This window comes from Entelurus aequoreus, linkage group LG06 (genome assembly GCF_033978785.1).
Source record: "Entelurus aequoreus isolate RoL-2023_Sb linkage group LG06, RoL_Eaeq_v1.1, whole genome shotgun sequence".
Classification (NCBI taxonomy): Eukaryota; Metazoa; Chordata; class Actinopteri; order Syngnathiformes; family Syngnathidae; genus Entelurus; species Entelurus aequoreus.
Window position 1 is genome coordinate 8,202,337 of NC_084736.1, and position 19,551 is coordinate 8,221,887.

Consider the following 19,551-nt stretch of genomic DNA (forward strand, 5'->3'; position numbering starts at 1 on the left):
AATTTTTGGTGATTTAATCCCCATTTTCAACCCTTGATGCTGAGTGCCAAGCAGGGAGGTAATAGGTCCCATTTTTATAGTCTTTGGTATGACTCGGCCGGGGTTTGAACTCACAACCTACCGATCTCAGGGCGCACACTTTAACCCAGGGGTCCCCAAACTTTTTGACTCAGGGGCCGCATTGGGTTAAAAAAATTAGGCCGGGGGCCGGGCTGTATGTATGTATGTATATATATATATATATATATATATATATATACATATATATATATATATACACACATTGTCTTTATATTCCAGCGAGTTAATCCGTTTTGTCATTTAACCTTATCGATGGGAAAATTCATTTTTAGACAATATGATTTGCCTGAGCGGCTAGGAGACGCCGAGAGTAACAAGCGGTATATAATGGATTAGAAAGGAAAGATAAAAATTTTTTTAAATAAATTAAAACACTTTTTTTTTTTTTACTTGGGACTTCCCGTGGGCCGGATTTTGGATGCTGGGGGGCCGGATCCGGCCCGCGGGCCGTAGTTTGGGGACCCCTGCTCTAACCACTAGGCCACTGAGTAGGTAGGTATTAAACAAGACAAGAAGCAAAGAATTAAACAGAGACAGAATTCAATTTGGCTCAATATTGAGGAGAGTCGCCTGGACACTGTACCCTTGTAGTGTGTCTCAGCACGCTCTGCCAAAAGATTGCACGCCGCCTCCTTTATTTGGACCTCCTCTGACCACATGGCAACAGCTGCTTCTAAGGGACGAGGTCGTAAACAGCCATCGGCTTTGATTACAACAGTTCAAAAGAAAAGGTCGTAAACAGTTCACAGAAAAAGTTGCGAAAGAGTTCAAAAGGAGGTTCGTAAAACAGTTCAAAAAGAGGTTTGTAAAACAGTTGAAAAAGGGATCGCCTGGGGGGAGTCTGGTCCTGCTTCCTCTTGGCTTTTGTAGTTCTTGGGTCAGACAATATCTTTCTGTTGATTACTATACACGAAAGAAACAGAACACCTTCATTTTGCTTCCCCCCCTACACAGTGGAGTTTTACGAGCCTTCTTCTTGGTAGGTTTCAAAGACAGCTTTTGCTTCTCACCGGGCACTCGATGTAACACAACGTTTTTGTGATAACTTAGAAACAATTATTCTAACAGATGGCAGTCACACATAAGAGATACGTGTAGACTGCAATATGATGGCACTCACACATAAGAAATACGTGTATACTGCAATATGACTCAAGTAGGGCTGCAACTAACAACTAATTTGATAATCGATTAATCTGTCGATTATTACTTTGATTAATCGATTAATAATCGGATAAAAGAGACCAACTACATTTCTATCCTTTCCAGTATTTTATTGGAAAAAAAACAACAGCATACTGGCACCATACTTATTTTGATTATTGTTTCTCAGCTGTTTGTAAATGTTGCAGTTTATAAATAAAAGTTTATTTAAAAAAATAATAATAATTGCCCCTGCGCATGCACATAGCATAGATCCAACGAATCGATGACTAAATTAATCGCCAACTATTTTTATAATCTATTTTAATCGATTTAATCGAAACTCAAGTAAACACCAAAATGTTATGTGCCATTGCAAATATATAACATTACACACGGCGGTAAAAAAATGTATGTTTTAGTAGGACTTTGGTAAGCTATGAAGCCGCACCGCTTGATGGATTGTACTGTGCTTCAACATAGGAGTATTATTATGGTGTGTGTATAAGGTAAGACATATTATCTGGCGTTTTGTTTCACAATATTATGCAAAAGCAACTTTCCTTACCTTCTGGTACCTGCTGATCTGTATTTGGGATCTGCATAAGTCCTGAAAATGTGCGCACGTCCGACTTATACTACAGTGCGACTTATATGTTTTTTCCTTCTTTATTATGGATTTTTGGCCGGTGCGACTTATACGCCGAAAAATACGGTACTTAAGCCTCAGTATAGTCTTAAGAGTGTTAAGTAACGAGTCCCACTCTGCTTTGTCCTTCTATTTACAGCAAGAAAATGCCATTCAGACCATGGAGTTGCGTAACTACTTCTCATTGTTCTGCCTCCACCAAGAAACACAGCTCATCTTCACCTACCTGCCAATCACCTCCCACATCCTGGGAGCTTTTGTAAACTCCCAGGTGCAAGGACACCGAGAGGTTAGATTCATTTCTGTCTATAATATTTCCCACTTCTACTGTTGGGCCTGTCATGGTGTGCACCATGATCGCGGTTCAGTACATACCTTGGTTTTAAAAGGGGCACTTTTTGGGGGGAATTTTGCTTATCGTTCACAATCATTAAGACAAGACGATGGATGGATTAAAAAAAAAAAAAGAAAAGAAAATAATTTTAAATATTAAATAAATTCGATCAAAAGTCTGCTTACGAAGGAGCCTATGGGAGCCGTTCAATTGTGCCCATGGAGCCCCTAAAAAACATCCAAACACCTCCATTAGGGTTTTATATTCAGTACATGATGTAAGTATACACTACCGTTCAAAAGTTTGGGGTCACCCAAACAATTTTGTGGAATAGCCTTCATTTCTAAGAACAAGAATAGACTGTCGAGTTTCAGATGAAAGTTCTCTTTTTCTGGCCATTTTGAGCGTTTAATTGACCCCACAAATGTGATGCTCCAGAAACTCAATCTGCTCAAAGGAAGGTCAGTTTTGTAGCTTCTGTAACGAGCTAAACTGTTTTCAGATGTGTGAACATGATTGCACAAGGGTTTTCTAATCATCAATTAGCCTTCTGAGCCAATGAGCAAACACATTGTACCATTAGAACACTGGAGTGATAGTTGCTGGAAATGGGCCTCTATACACCTATGTAGATATTGCATCAAAAACCAGACATTTGCAGCTGGAATAGTCATTTACCACATTAGCAGTGTATAGAGTGTATTTCTTTAAAGTTAAGACTAGTTTAAAGTTATCTTCATTGAAAAGTACAGTGCTTTTCCTTAAAAAATAAGGACATTTTAATGTGACCCCAAACTTTTGAACAGTAGTGTATATGTAATGTAGTAACGGACATTCAAAAAAGAAGTCAACAAAGACTGTCAGCCATCCGAAAACTCAAAGGACTATACGTTGCACCTCATCTCCTGTTATCACTTTACCAAAGCATTGTTCAACCCATCCTTATGTACTGTTCCACATGTTTTTTCACCATGCTTTCTGTAACCAACCGGAACAAACTCACACGCATTACAAACATAGCAGCTAAAATCATCGGCCTACCCACACCCAACATTTCAGATTTAAACCACAGGTCCATCACTCGACTGGCAAACACGATAGTCCAGGATATCACTCACCCACTACACCAATACATAATCCCACCACCATCAGGGCGCAGGTACAGAACCATCAAATTCCGGAGGGCCCGCCTCAGGAAAAGCCTGATCCCTGCAGCTATAGCCGCCCTTAACCTGTCTGTCAAGCCTACAAACGTGTTGGTCATGTATAATGTCTTTTTGTTATTTTTGTTTTGTGATGTTTAATGTCTATCGTTTAAATGTAAGGCAGTGAAAATGAATTTCCCCAACGGGGACCAATAAATCTAAATCTAAAAATCTAAATCTAACAGGCACATTTATAATAACATTTAATATTTACGTATTTTGCTCATTTTAGGCATACAATTTTTATAATAATAATTTTAAAAACGCATCACGTTTGCTTTTTTCTTCATCATCACTGATTATGACTTAGTGCAGACTTTATGAGAGCCAACAAACATAATAAAACATGACTTACTTTACAAGGTCTGCTGTAGGGCTGGGCGATATGGCCTTTTTTTTAAATATCTTGATATTTTTAGGCCATGTCACGATACACGATATATATCTGGAAATTTTGCCTTAGCCTTGAATGAACACTTGATGCATATAATCACAGCAGTATGATGATTCTATGTGTCTACATTAAAACATTCTTCTTCATACTGCATTAATATATGCTCATTTTAAACTTTCATGCAGAGAGGGAAATCACAACTAAAAGTGTATTTATTAAACAGTTATTAAGCAGTGGCACAAACATTCATGTCATTTCCAAAACAGAAAGTGCAAGATTGTCAGAGACATTTTTAAACAAGCTATGAGTGCGCTTTTGTGCATGATGTCACTAAGATGACGTATCAAAACAACACTAAATTGTACAGAACGCCACTACAATAGTTTGAAACAAATAAAGCGCACTTTTATGCATGATGTCACACAAGATATTTCAATAAGTGTCAAATAAAAGTGAGCTGCATAATAGGAAATCAAATAGTGTATGTCCTTCGCTATGTGGTAGGTTCCTGCGGATGTTATCTCCTTCTGTTGTGGACTATTTTTTTCATACGGTGTTGATGTGGAAATGGTTGCCTCGGCATTTTGTTGGTGTGGCACCGGCCGGAGATGTTGACATGCGGAGTAAGCACTCTTCATTCTCTAGCGGGTGACTTTTCAAATGATGCTACACATTAGCAGTAATGCTACTTTTTGTAGCAACGCTTTTGCTCCACACTTCACAAATTACAGTTGTCTGTTCGACATCTTTCCGCTTGAAGCCAAACCACCGCCAGAAAATAGACCCCCTGCTGTTTTTCTTGGGAATTAATTCTTCCTTCATTTGTAACCAGATTCGCACCTTCTTTCTCTCGTATTACCATTCGCACCACAGCTAACTTTACCCATGCTGCTACCTCTCTGCTCTGCGAGGGCGTATACATATGTGACGTATGTAAGAAGGTGCGCTTGTTTAAGTCTCTGAGAAGGAGAGACTAGAAAGAGTGAGAAGAGCCTGCAGCTAAAAGCAACTGCGTGAGAACGTATACTCCAATATCACGATATAGTCATTTTCTATATCGCACAGAGACAAACCCGCGATGTATCGAGTATATTCGATATATCACCCAGCCCTAGTCTGCTGTCATTAGGATGCTGACCGCTGGGATATTCATATATTCCCATTTAGATGAAGGGGGGCGGGGGGAACAAGAACTTTTCGTGTCGTTCTCGGTTCCAGGTCTAAATGGCTGTCAAAGTGTCCCAACTTGTCAAATTATATTCTCAGCCATCTACTTTTCAGGTGAGGCATGGTTAATGATCTACAATAAATTTACAGGGAGCAGGGAAGCGAGGAAACAGCAGACCACTCGATGATGTAAACATAGGCGCACACAGAAATGATCACAGCGCCGCTATAAATAATTTGTCTGCGTTGGCGCTTATTATAATAATATCACTAATACCTGGTAAATATTCAAGTCACAAAATACAAATGAAGTATTGTTGGCGCTTTTTGAATGGTTATTTGTCTGATTTTATGGACGGAATAACAGCTCCAATTGGCTCCGCTGTAAATGGACTTTTATTTACATTTATTTAATATTTGGAATTCATTAAAAAAAAAAAAAAAATCCATCCATCGTCTCGTCTTTCAAAATGATTGTGAACGATGGGCGAAATTCCAAAAAAAGTGCAGTTTACCTTGAAGGGAAAAAAAGCAATGCACAAAACTGCTTAGTTCTTTGTGTAATGATGTAATTGTCAAATTTTCATAATTGCCCATGACACAAAAAGGGAGTCAGAAAACATGAAAAGCAAAAAAATGTTTAGGTATGGTTTTTTGGGGGGGTTTTTTTGTCATAAAAAAATACAATCATGTGTGCTTACGGACTGTATCCCTGCAGACTGTATTGATATATAATGTAGGAACCAGAAATATTAATAACAGAAAGATTTTTATGTTGTTCTAATTTAAAAAAAAAAAAAACTTTTTTTTTTCTTTCTTAATTTCTTGTGCGGACCGGTACCGGTGGTTGGGGACCGGTACCGGTGGTTGGGGACCACTGTTCTAAAGGCTTAGTGGCCACACGCGTGGACAGCACCTTTTATTTGTAGACTACTGAACTGGGGTCTTATGGCCACTTATGTGGACACTTATACTGCCATCTGGTGGTGTCAGAAGAGTATAACACATAATGGAATTTGGGGAAAAAAAAGTGTAAAAATAAGAACTAGCATGTCACTGCTTTCGGTCTCCCCTAAAGGGGGGGGGGGGGGGGGGGTTACCCACATATGCGGTCCTCTCCAAGGTTTCTCATAGTCATTCACATTGACGTCCCACTGGGGTGAGTTTTCCTTGCCCGTATGTGGGCTCTGTACCGAGGATGTCGTTGTGGCTTGTACAGCCCTTTGAGACACTTGTGATTTAGGGCTATATAAATAAACATTGATTGATTGATTGATTGATTTTATTTCCAAAATTGTGTAGACTACTGAACTGGGGTCTTATGGCCGCTTATGTGGACACGTATACTGCCATCTGGTGGTGTCAGAAGAGTATAACATACAATGGAATTTGGAAAAAAAAAAGTGTAAAAATAAGAACTAGCATGTCACTAAACATGAAGTACACGTTTGTGTACTTATGGACTAAGTACATCATATCAAAAGATGATTCTTAGTTTTGATGCTAATTAGGGTCCAATAAGCCCAAATAGCAAAGAGAAATTAAAAAAAGCATGTAAACAAACAGTTTGGGCCTTTAGAGGTTAGCATTCGGCCCAGGCCTAATGTTTAGAACTACAAATTTACCAACTACAATTTTGTAGTTTTTGTTTTCTCAGATGTCACATACAGAACTAAGTCGTCTGTGAGTGTATTTAGATTGGGGAGAGGCTCACAGCAGCTCGTAGAGAAGAGCGAAACGTGCTTTCATGTCAGTATCCAAAAGACTATTTTCTTAAATATCTCAAATAAGGGTGTCATTTGCTTATTTTCTGTCTGATAAGATAATTATTCTCACTAAGCAGATTTTATGTTAGAGTGTTTTACTTGTTTTAAGGGTTTTGGTCCTAAATAATCTCCGTAAGATATTACAACTTGTTGCTGAGATTTGAGGACCTATATTGAGTAAAACATGCTTGAAACTAGAATATCAACTGTTGCAAAGCTGTGTCATCAACACTCACAAGTATAAAACTACTTTTTTAAAGTAATAATTTCTTATTTCAAGCATGAAAAAAAAAATTATGATTTTGACACAATTGTGTCTCATAATTAAAACAGATGACAGCCAAATGGACTTTGATGTTTTATTTTCAATGAAACAATAGAAAATACGTACTCATAGTAGTATAATTCATGCACATTCAGATAAATTCTTCCAAATTACAATTAAAAAAATGTTGGCTGGGGGCCGGGCTGTATATATGCGCACTAATTGACTGAAAGAGCACGCACTTGGCGCGATGATGTCATGTTATCGATGGAAAAATGCATTTTTAGACCATATGATTTGCCTGAGCGGCTAGGAGACCCCGAGAGTAACAAGCGGTTGCCTTGTTGCCTTTCCATTAAGAACAATAAATTAGTTTTTAGTATAAGTTTGCTGGTTTCAAGAAATGTAATGCTGAGCGCATAACATTATGTCAAGATAATGGCACTAGCATTTACTTCGTTTAAGAACATTTTTCAACATATTGCGCAAAAAGGTCTCTTATTTTTTACCAAGAAAGTGCACTTGTTATTAGTGAGAATTTACTTATTTTGAGGTATTTTTGGGTTACCTGAGGTTAGCTAATTTTACTTGTTTTGGAAAGTCTTGACAAGCCAAATTTTCTTGTCCTATTGGCAGATAATTTTGCTTAGTTCAAATAAAATACCCCTAATTTTTTTCTTGTTTTTGAACACTGACTTTTTGCAGTGTTGTTCTTTGTCTTTTTTTTTGTAAAGATGAAGTGGGCATTATTTGTTCCAGAGTAAGTTCATTAAAACAATTTCTTCCAGATGGGCGAAGTATGGAACGAACTCCAGCCAAAGCTGGGCTGTCTCTTCGGTGAACACAACGGATTGAAACGGGCCCTCTGATGAAGCAGCTGTGCATGAGGGGCTGCTTCATGAAGATCACAAACTGGAAAAAGAGAAACCTTCACGCAAGTGCCTTTTGCTACCAATTCAGTGTTTGGTCTTATCACATTTTGGCTATAAAATCAACTTTAACTGGCAACCAAGAGGGAAATTAGCCAAGCTGTATTTCTATTTTTTACAAGGGACCAATTTAGCGCAGTCAAAATGTAAGCTTTTCCTTTATGTACATAAGTTATTGTGTAAGACGTGAGAAACAATCTAACGCAGTAGGACAAAGTATTTCACTTTATTAGGAATGTTGTTCATGATCACTCCACAAGGTTTTGAGTTTGGAAAGATTTTTTTTTTATACAGATTATACCCATTTTTTTTATGGAAGTGCCTCATATTTGCATGTACTGTTTCTTTGCATCATCTCAGCCTGCTGTGCTTATACTGTTTTGATTTTGAATGACTCCCAGGTTTGTTTCATAAGCTAAATTCCAGGTGCCTGGTCTCAAACTTGCACAATAGGGTTACGGAATGAACGGCACTGCCGCCATCGCACTTCACGCTCTATGTCTCTGTATGTGCAATAGGATGTATGAAGCCCATAAAACACTATTGTTCTTTATTTTGAAAAACAAACCTTATAGAGAAGATAAAGGAACACTTGGTCACAATTGCACAGCTTCTGTCCTACAATGATCGACTTGTCTATTTGATATTTTGCTGAATAATAAATGCACTAAGGTAAAAATGCCTGCTCTTTTTGTGTGAATACCCACTTTTCTGCATGTTGTTAGTGTTTGCTTGGTACGTAAAAGCTGAATTATGGCTGGATTTGACCTCAAACAAGGATTTTGTGTTTTCCATTTTTAAACTAAATGGCATCCGGGAGAGATTACAGAATGCCATTCTACGTTACTCACAGCCACAAGGGGGATGTTACTTCTGGATTGGCAACCATTGATCAACAGCGGACTCAATTCTTAATCATAACTGGGGCCGTACTTATCAAGCTTCTTAGAGTGCCATTTTACACTTAAGTCCTGAGAATTTGCGAAATTTAGTCCTACTCTCAAACTTAAGAATAAAAGCTTTTTATCAACGTTCTTAAGTCTAAGAATCACTCCTACTCTCCACGATATTTAAAAGACCTTCAGAGGTGTCCTAAGTGGTTAGGAGTTGCCAGCAGGGGATGGCACTGAGGCGAGAGAGACGTGCGCGAACGTTCAGGGAACGGAACAATGTTTTTTTTTTTTTGATGACGAGCAGCTGATCAAACGGTATCGTTTAGACAGAGCGGATATTATTTTTGTCACAGATTTAATACTTTTCGATTCCTTGTTGATTTCTGCATGTGTCTGCAGTGGGCTAGTATATATAGAGCCACCCACACCAGTTTCAAATTAGTTGCCTAATTAATGAATTGGAAAGAAAATGTTATGACAGTAGCGTATGTGTGTGGCCGTGAGGTGAGTGACTTCAGTGAGTGTGTGGGCGATAGAAGAGAGGGAGCGGTAGCGTGAGTGCCGGCGGGGACTAGTTTGTTTTATATTATTTTGTAGTTTATTGTCAAAATATACACTCCCATTGTCCACTTAAATATTTCCAAGATATTTCTTTATTCTTAGACGAGGGATTCCCTTCCGTGATTGGTCATTTCTATGGACACAGAAATGACGTCACCTAAAATTCCCTTTACGGCACATAGTAATGTCATAATTCAGCTCTGAGTGTGACACTTCAGATTCAGTCCTACACTTCGCTGAAAGTGTGAGTAAGACGCTTGATAACTAACTTTTAAGTGCAGCTTTCAGCGAAGAATTTATTTACTCTTAAGTCAACTCTTAGCAGACTTCTTAGGAGTAATTCTAAGAAGCTTGATAAGTACGGCCCCTGATATCTACCGTATTTTCCGTACTATAAGTCTCAGTTTTTTTCATAGTTTGGCCGGGGGTGCGACTTATACTCAGGAGCGCCTTATGTGTGAAATTATTAACACATTAGCGTAAAATATCAAATAATATTATTTAGCTCATTCACGTAAGACACTGGACGTATAAGATTTCATGGGATTTAGCGATTAGGAGTGACAGATTGTTTGGTAAACGTATAGCATGTTCTATATGTTATAGTTATTTGAATGACTCTTACCATAATATGTTACGTTAACATACCAGGCACGTTCTCAGTTGGTTATTTATGCCTCATATAACGTACACTTATTCAGCCTGTTGTTCACTATTCTTTATTTATTTTAAATTGCCTTTCAAATGTCTATTCTTGGTGTTGGCTTTTATCACATAAATTTCCCCTAAAAATGCGACTTATACTCCAGTGCGACTTATATATGTTTTTTTCCTTCTTTATTATGCATTTTCGGCCGGTGCGACTTATACTCCGGAGTGACTTATACTCCGAAAAATACGGTATGTCTAAAACTGATTGGTGAGTTAAGTTCTGATGCAATACAGGACCTCCAGGATTTCGCGATTACGTGCAGCCTTGAAACTTTTTCCAAAGCCCACAACTTCCCCGCACATTTTGGCAAATCAGCGTCATTTTCGCTAATTGAACGGTGCTCAAACAGGCACGACAACTGTCTAATCAAAACGTATGTTTGTTTCTTGTGTGGACGAAACAGGACGGCAACGTGTAAAAACAGATAAACGTGGAGAATATCTGCAACTTGTGGACAGCTGACAATATGGAGGCTTTTAGTCGTGTTTCGCTCTGTAATTATAATTGTTTTATTTAAACTAAAGATGTCCGATAATGGGTTTTTTGCCGATATTCCGATATTGTCCAACTCTTAATTACCGATTCCAATATCAACCGATACCGATATATACAGTGGTGGAATTAACACATTATTATGCCTAATTTTGTTGTGATGCCCGGCTGGATGCATTAAACAATGTAACAAGGTTTTCCAAAATAAATCAACTCAAGTTACGGAAAAAAATGCCAACATGGCACTGCCATATTTATTATTGAAGTCACAAAGTGCATTATTTTTTTTAACATGCCTCAAAACAGCAGCTTGGAATTTGGGACATGCTCTCCCTGAGAGAGCATGAGGAGATTGGGGTAGGGGGTAGCGGGGGGTGTATATTGTAGCGTACCGGAAGAGTTAGTGCTGCAAGGGGTTCTGGGTATTTGTTCTGTTGTGTTACGGTGCGGATGTTCTCCCGAAATGTGTTTGTCATTCTTGTTTGGTGTGGGTTCACAGTGTGGCGCATATTTGTAACAGTGTTAAAGTTGTTTATGCGGTCACCCTCAGTGTGACCTGTATGGCTGTTGACCAAGTATGCTTTGCATTCACTTGTGTGTGAGTGAAAAGCCGTAGATATTATGTGATTGGACCGGCACGCAAAGGCAGTGCCTTTATGGTTTATTGGCGCTCTGTACTTCTCCCTACGTCCGTGTACCACTACGTACAGCGACGTTTTAAAAATTCATACCTTTCACTTTTTGAAACCGATACCGATAATTTCCGATATCACATTTTAAAGCATTTATCGGCCGATAATATCGGCAGCCCGATACTATCGGACATCTCTAATCTAAACCATACAGTAATGTGACAATGAACTCTGAGTGTGTGCTTTTACTGCCATATAGTGTCTGTACAGTATATAAAGAGTAAAACATCAATATAGTATTAGTTTTCCAAGTTTTGTTGAAATCCTGTGCTTTTTGAGGTTAAAAGTTACACGAAACACTTAAAACTTGAATAAATAAAAATATCTACAATTTGATTCAACGCTGTTGAAAAAAATACGCCTCAAAACTAGGGATGTCCGATAATATCGGACTGCCAATATTATCGGTCGATAAACGCTTTAAAATGTAATATTGGAAATTATCGGTATCTGTTTCAAAATTATCCGTATCGGTTTCAAAAAGTAAAATGTAAGACTTTTTAAAACGCCGCTGTGTACACGGACGTAGGGAGAAGTACAGAGCGCCTATAAACCTTAAAGGCACTGCCTCTGCGTGCCGGCCCAATGACATAATATCTACGGCTTTTCACACACACAAGTGAATGCAAGGCATACTTGGTCAACAGCCATACAGGTCACACTGAGGGTGCCGGATAAACAACTTTAACACTGTTACAAATATGCGCCACACTGTGAGCCCACACCAAACAAGAATGACAAACACATTTCGGGAGAACATCCGCACCGTAACACAACAGAACAAATACCCAGAACCCCTTGCAGCACTAACTCTTCAGGTATGTTACAATATACACCCCCCGCTACCCCCTAACCCCCCATCTCAACCCCGCCCATCTCAACCTCCTCATGCCCTCTCAGGGAGAGCATGTCCCAAATTCCCAGCTGCTGTTTTGAGGCATGTTAAAAAAAATAATACACTTTGTGACTTCAATAATAAATATGGCACTGCCATGTTGGCATTTTTTTCCATAACTTGAGTTGATTTATTTTGGGAAAACCTTGTTACATTGTTTAATGCATCCAGCGGGGCATCACAACAAAATTAGGCATAATAATGTGTTCATTCCACGACTGTATATATCGGTAGATATTGGAATCAGTAATTAAGAGTTGGACAATATCGGCAAAAAAGGCATTATCGGACATCTCTAAGTAAAACATCAATATAGTATTAGTTTTCCAAGTTTTGTTGAAATCCTGTGCTTTTTTAGGTTAAAAGTTGCACGAAACACTTAAAACTTACAAAAATCTACAATTTGATTCAATGCTGTTGAAAAAAATACGCCTCAAAACCTTGCAACCTTTTGCTGCTACTTTCTGAAAAAGCTGCCAGAAGTTCAGGCATTTTAACCGGAAACAATAACAACAAAAAAAAGCCTGCGAAATCCCGGAGAGACTGATGGTAGCCTTTTTTACTTTCAGTGCTGTAGTCGTGGTGTTTTAGCTCAATGACTATCTCTCAGCATTGTAAATGTAAAAAGTAAATAAACTATTCAGTTAGCTAGTTTTACAATCCAGTATAAATATTTGCATCAGCTCACCGGCTCCTCCCCCTCACAGCTCGTCCACCTCCTCCAGCTTGTGGCTGAGGATCACGTCATGGCCCTGGAAGAGCATGTAGCCAGAAAACTTCTTCTTCTGCAGCAGCATGGGGAACCACATGATGTCGTCGGGCCACATTTGGCTGTAGGGGATTTTGTCCCAGTCGAACCACTGGGGTCTCATTTCTATAGCACAAAAAAAATAAATTATAACATGTTGATTTTCCTGGAGTAGAATAGATTTAGAACTGTGTGGTGTTGTGGAAAATGTACCTTCGGTTTCAATTGGTTCTCCGTTGTACGAGTCCGCTCTAAAAATATGAACGTCCAGCAGCTGCGTCTCTCCGACAAATTCAAACTTTATATTTCCCACCTTTTCGAGAGCATCCACTGTGAGGCCACTTTCTTCAAGGAGTTCTCTGAAAAAAGGCGCAAGTAATATAAAGTTATGTTTTAGCATTTTAATTTGTCTTACGATTCAACTTTATTCACACTCAAATGGTTTATGAACAAAGCAATACAACATCTGACATAGAAGGCACAATATTGTTTCTTTCAATGTACTTACTAATATACAGTATCAGGGTGTCCAAAGTGTGGCCCGGGGGCCATTTGCAGCCCGCAGTGCATTCTATAAATACTAGAGATGTCCGATAATGGCTTTTTTGCCGATATCCGATATTCCCCAACTCTTATTTACCGATTCCGATATCAACCCATATCTATATATACAGTCGTGGAATTAACACATTACAGTGTTTCCCACACATTCATTTATTTGTGGCGGCCCGCCACGAAAGAATTACGTCCGCCACAAATAAATAAAATGTTTTTTTGTCCTTTCCAGCTTCTCAGGCAAATCATATACTTGATGTAGATGCCCATATAGGCTGTTCAGATTTACTTTACAAAAGAGAAGTGTAGGATACTTCTCTTGTTGCCTTATTTGTATTTGACCACTACTGTTTTCTGTTTATTTGTTACTGACTGTGGCAGGACACCTCTGCCTCTGTTTCACTTTATGTTGCTGGTAAATAATATGGTTGTAGTAGTAGGCTAAAGTTAAATTATTTAGTATGCACTAAGGGGCAGAGCTTTAAGAGACATTTTAGCTTTTACATTTTATAAGATATATTTTTTGTAAGAACCACAATTAATAAATATATTTCAGTGAATAACTTATTGTTCAAATCTGTATATAAATATGTACATTAAGTGTTGTAATTATATTGTAAAATGGATGGATGGATGGACGTTTAAAACAAAACTGTTATTATTAATTAGTAAGTATACATTTTTTGAGCCTTTTTAGAGAAAATCATATCATTGTAGTAAATTATGCAAATTCCTCGATGATGTCATGGTAACCACGCCCATAGCCACGCCCCCACCGCCACAGGTATCTTGGCAGTTTATGGGAAACACTGCATTATTATGCCTAATTTTGTTGTGATGCCCCGCTGGATGCATTAAACAATGTAACAAGGTTTTCCAAAATAAATCAACTCAAGTTATGGAAAAAAATGCCAACATGGCACTGCCATATTTTTCTTTTTGAAGTCACAAAGTGCATTATTTTTTTTAACATGCCTCAAAACAGCAGCTTGGAATTTGGGACATGCTCTCCCTGAGAGAGCATGAAGAGGTTGAGGTGGGAGGGGGGGGGGGGGGTAGGGGGTAGCGGGAGGTGTATATTGTAGCGTCCCTGAAGAGTTAGTGCTGCAAGGGGTTCTGGGTATTTGTTATGTTGTGTTACGGTGCGGATGTTCCCCCGAAATGTGTTTGTCATTCTTGTTTGGTGTGGGTTCACAGTGTGGCGCATATTTGTAACTGTGATGCGGTCGGCGGCTAGCGTCGGATAGCGCGTCTGCTATCCAAATCAAAGTCCTCCTGGTTGTGTTGCTGTAGTCCGCCGCTAATACACCGATCCCACCTACAACTTTCTTCTTTGCAGTCTTCATTGTTCATTAAACAAATTGCAAAAGATTCACCAACACAGATGTCCAGAATACTGTGGAATTTTGAGATGAAAACAGAGCTTTTTGTATCGGATTCAATGGTGTACCAATACTTCCGGTTCAACGATTGACGTCACGCGCATACGTCATCATACATAGACGTTTTCAACCGGAAGTTTAGCGGGAAATTTAAAATTGCACTTTATAAGTTAACCCGGCCGTATTGGCATGTGTTGCAATGTTAAGATTTCATCATTGATATATAAACTATCAGACTGCGTGGTCGGTAGTAGTGGCTTTCAGTAGGCCTTTAACCCTGTGCAGAAATGGAAATTTTTGCATTGTATTATACATCAGGAAGTGTTGTGTAAGACAGTGTTAAAAATAAAACCATCAAAAGCAATCTGCTTTTGTATAAAGTTAAGTTAGGTTAAATGAAGTTATTATTATTATTATTTATCTTACGGTATATCAAAAATAATATTGAGCAAAATTTAATTGAAACATTGTCGGTGTGGCCCTCCAGCAGTGCTCGGGTTGCTTATGCGGCCCCCGGTAAAAATTAATTCCCCACCCCTGATATAAAACCTTGATGGATTAATTGATTGGAACTTTTATTAGTAGATTGCACAGTACAGTACATATTCCGTACAATTGACCACTAAATGGTAACACCCCAATAAGTTTGTCAACTTCTTTAAGTCGGGCTCCACGTTAATCAATTCATGGAAGTTGGTTACATAGTTTTGTAACCCAAAATTAGGCTGACCATACGTCCTCTTTTCCCCGGACATGTCCTCTTTTGGGGTGTCCGGGCGGGGTTTCTTAAATGCCTCAAATGTCCGGCATTTTGAATTAGGGTTGCATGTATTTTCAATGTACGTCCAGGGTTAAGTTAAGAAGGGGTTAAAAAAAAAAAAACCTTAAGGTGCGCGCACGTAGCAGCATTCGTGAGGGAGGGGCAGAGACACAGAGTGAGAGAGCTAGTGAGTGGAGACACTGGAGAGAGACATGAGAACAAGAAATGCCGAAACGTAAATGCAACTTCACGGATGATTTGCGGGAAAAGTATTCGTGTTTTCGTCCTGGCCGTGACACATGGGAAGCAGAAAGCACTGTGTGCAAAGCAGGAACGTGTATATCTGTGGCAAATAAAGGGGCCAACGATCTACAAGCCCATATCGACACTACAAAGCACAAAACAGCTGTGCAGGGCGAGAGCTCGTCTGCTGTTTTTTGTTTACATTTAATTAACTTCTTTTGAGGCATTATTTATGTTTACATTATATACAAGAGGTTATTTTGAATATTTCTACCTCTGCACTTTTTTTTTCCAAAACTGTGAATGTTACAGAATATAAGTGTGACTTAGAATATAAGTGTGACTTATTTTGTTATACTGTCAAGCAGTGTTGGCGTTAACACACTTTTTGTGTCTTTTTAACGCAATGAAATCAGAAAGGACGCAGATTATTATTATTTTTTACCATTTGTGGCCCACAGCTAATGTTTTAAAGGCCCACGGCACATTCTAAAAATACTATTAAAATGAACAAAAACATAACAAAAGTGAAATAAAAAAGCTTAAAGGTGAAATGTAATTTAGAAAAAGTTGCAATGTTGACTAATAAAACAAAGCTTTTTTTTTTTCTTTCAAACGGTCATTGTTATGTTATTATGAATTATTGACCTATCAAAGGTTCCGATTACTTCACATCAAATATTCCACTTTAAAAAATATTTTTGGTGGAAGATTTTGCATATTTTGTGTGTTTGCCATAAAAAACATTGTTTTGTCTGACAAAAAAGGGCGGAAAACAAACAAACAAAAAAAACAACATAAAAAAAAACTAAAACGTTTTGAAATGAGGGATAGATCCGAAGTTGATGTAGACTCCAGGGGCCGTACTTATCAAGCTTCTTAGAATTACTCCTAAAAAGTCTGCTAAGAGTTGACTTAAGAGTAAATAAATTATTCGCTGAAAGCTGCACTTAAAAGTTAGTTATCAAGCGTCTTACTCACACTTTCAGCGAAGTGTAGGACTGAATCTTAAGTGTCACACTCAGAGCTGAATTACGACATTACTATGTGCCCTAAAAGCAATTTTAGGTGACGTCATTTCTGTGTCCATAGAAATGACCAATCACGGAAGGGAATCCGTTGTCTAAGAATAAAGAAATATCTTGGAAATATTTAAGTGGACAATGGGAGTGTATATTTTGACAATAAACTACAAAATAATACAAAACAAACTAGTCCCCGCCGGCACTCACGCTACCGCTCCCTCTCTTCTATCGCCCACACACTCACTGACGTCACTCACCTCACGGCCACACACATACGCTACTGTCATAACATTTTCTTTCCAATTAATTAATTAGGCAACTAATTTGAAACTGGTGTGGGTGGCTCTATATATACTAGCCCACTGCAGACACATGCAGAAATCAACAAGGAATCGAAAAGTATTAAATCTGTGACAAAAATAATATCCGCTCTGTCTAAACGATACCGTTTGATCAGCTGATCGTCATCAAAAAAAAAAAAACATTGTTCCGTTCCCTGAACATTCGCGCACGTCTCTCTCGCCTCAGTGCCATCCCCTGCTGGCAACTCCTAACCACTTAAGACACCTCTGAAGGTCTCTTAAATATCGTGGAGAGTAGGAGTGATTCTTAGACTTAAGAACGTTGATAAATAGCTTTTATTCTTAAGTTTGAGAGTAGGACTAAATTTCGCAAATTCTCAGGACTTAAGTGTAAAATGGCACTCTAAGAAGCTTGATAAGTACGGCCCCAGAGATTTAAGCGTTAAATATAAAATGTATGTAAGCCCTGGCACACCATTATCATCATTTCATGACCCAAGCAAAACACTTTTTACACTTTTATACTGAAATAAATACACCTACAACTTATTAAATAAAAACATAGAAAAAACTAGCAGCTGTGGTAAAGTTTAGATCCATGAAGGAAAGAAGAAAGTGAATGAATGTTTATAACTGAATACATTTACATATGTATACACATTTGTTTTCTTTCTTTTTTTAATGAATGAAGTAACGTTTATGACAACCTTTTTCCAAAACACAATATAGAATGTGAGATACAACAGGATAATGCATACATTTGTCATTTGTTTTCAAAACGCTTACAAAAAAGTGGGACCCAAAAAATTTACTGTGGTACCCCATTTTTATGACTTAATGGGGTCCCTGGGACCCTATTTTGAAACTTCCTAGCGCCAACACTGCTGTCAACAGAGGAGAAAAAATGCTTTATTTAAAAATATATATTATTTATAAAGCAAGTTCGAGTATCATTGGCAAATTTTCACATAGTCCCGGCCTTGGCACGCATATATGTGTCCTCTTTTTGGGATTTCAGAATATGGTCAGCCTACCAAAATACAATAATGTCCTCACCCTATTCAAATAAACGTACCTCCTTGCTCCTTCCTCAATAGTTTCTCCATCTTCAACCTTGCCTCCAAAACCGTTCCACCTCCCAGCGGCGAATCCTCGCTTCTTCATGCCCAGCAGGACCCTGCCAGGCTGGACCACCATCACCAGGGTCAACACCTTGGAACTCTGCATCCTATCTGTCTCAGGAAAAATGGAAATTACATTGGAACGACAATAAGAAATATTTTTTTTAGTCAACTGTAGAATCATTACCTGTTGTGTTAATATCCGTCGAAGTCATAACAAGTAATATTTTAGTAAATTCATATGAGGAAATAACGTTAGTCAGTCAAAAACCACGTGTTTCCGCATTCTGGTTTGTGACGTGCCACTCTGAAATATGACCCACTAGAAACAACGGTTTAAATTTTTTTTACTAACCTTACACAGATTCAGAACGGAACACCTGAGATGAACATGGACTCGTGCAATATATTGATACTATTTTTACATGAACATAAAAACGCATGGAATAAACAAATATGATTGTGGTGTTAAGAAAATGAATACTAAAGATCACGTGAGAAAAAAATATGCGTAGGTGTGTTGGGATGGGAGGAATACAAGTGACGCACGGACCGCCTTATTTTTTATTTTAAATGTTTTATTTTTTTAATTTGTTTTAATTAAATCAACATAAAAAACACAAGATACACTTACAATTAGTGCACCAACCCAAAAAAAACTCCCTCTCCCATTTACACTCATTCACACAAAAGGACCGCCTTATTTATGCTCCGGCCAATCATAGACATCTCCTAAAGGTACGCAGCATCGAGCGCTACTTCCTACTGGCGCTGACGAGACGCGGGGCCGCCACCTTGGAGTGGTGATCCGCTCCACTCAGTGCAATTCATTTGGCAGGGGCAATGAACTGTCAGCGCATTTAATTCATCTTACCTCACTGAATACCATTGATTTTCACATGCTTTTTTTTTTCATTGATTGATTGATTGATTGAAACTTGTATTAGCAGATTGCACAGTAAATAAATGATAAATGGGTTATACTTGTATAGCGCTTTTCTACCTTCAAGGTACTCAAAGCGCTTTGACAGTATTTCCACATTCACCCATTCACACACACACTGATGGAGGGAGCTGCCATGCAAGGCGCTACCTGCACCCATCAGGAACAAGGGTGAAGTGTCTTGCCCAAGGACACAACGGACGTGACTAGGATGGTAGAAGGTGGGGATTGAACCCCAGTAACCAGCAACCATCCGATTGCTGGCACAGCCACTCTACCAACTTCGCCACACCG

The 19,551-nt window shown here is 38.6% G+C and overlaps 2 protein-coding genes across 6 annotated transcripts in view; one reads left to right on the forward strand and one right to left on the reverse strand.

The window, feature by feature from the left end:
* Window positions 1-8,677, forward strand: part of LOC133651804 (sorting nexin-8-like) — a 29,203-nt gene extending 20,526 nt beyond the window's left edge. Inside the window, exons 13-14 of one of the 2 annotated variants that reach the window (XM_062049940.1) lie at window positions 2,013-2,162; window positions 7,793-8,630. In XM_062049940.1, coding sequence (XP_061905924.1) covers window positions 2,013-2,162; window positions 7,793-7,873 — 231 coding nt within the window. In that variant the 3' untranslated portion in view covers window positions 7,874-8,630. Of the gene's footprint in view, window positions 1-2,012; window positions 2,163-7,792 lie in introns of both variants that reach the window. The other variant, XM_062049941.1, reaches the window with a different exon arrangement.
* LOC133651805 (oxidized purine nucleoside triphosphate hydrolase-like) lies at window positions 714-18,616 on the reverse strand. 4 transcript variants are annotated; one of them, XM_062049943.1, is made up of 5 exons: window positions 18,502-18,616; window positions 18,269-18,425; window positions 13,140-13,285; window positions 12,867-13,052; window positions 714-984 (listed from the first exon to the last, which is right to left on the reverse strand). In XM_062049943.1, exons 1-4 carry the CDS (start codon window positions 18,527-18,529, stop codon window positions 12,880-12,882), a joined length of 504 nt encoding a protein of 167 aa, XP_061905927.1. In that variant the 5' UTR covers window positions 18,530-18,616; the 3' UTR covers window positions 714-984; window positions 12,867-12,879. The 4 variants fall into 4 exon arrangements, with proteins under 4 accessions (XP_061905927.1, XP_061905928.1, XP_061905929.1 ...); XM_062049944.1 differs by having other exon boundaries at window positions 915-974; XM_062049945.1 differs by lacking the exon at window positions 714-984 and adding an exon at window positions 5,351-5,488.
* Between the last annotated feature and the right edge of the window lie 935 nt (window positions 18,617-19,551).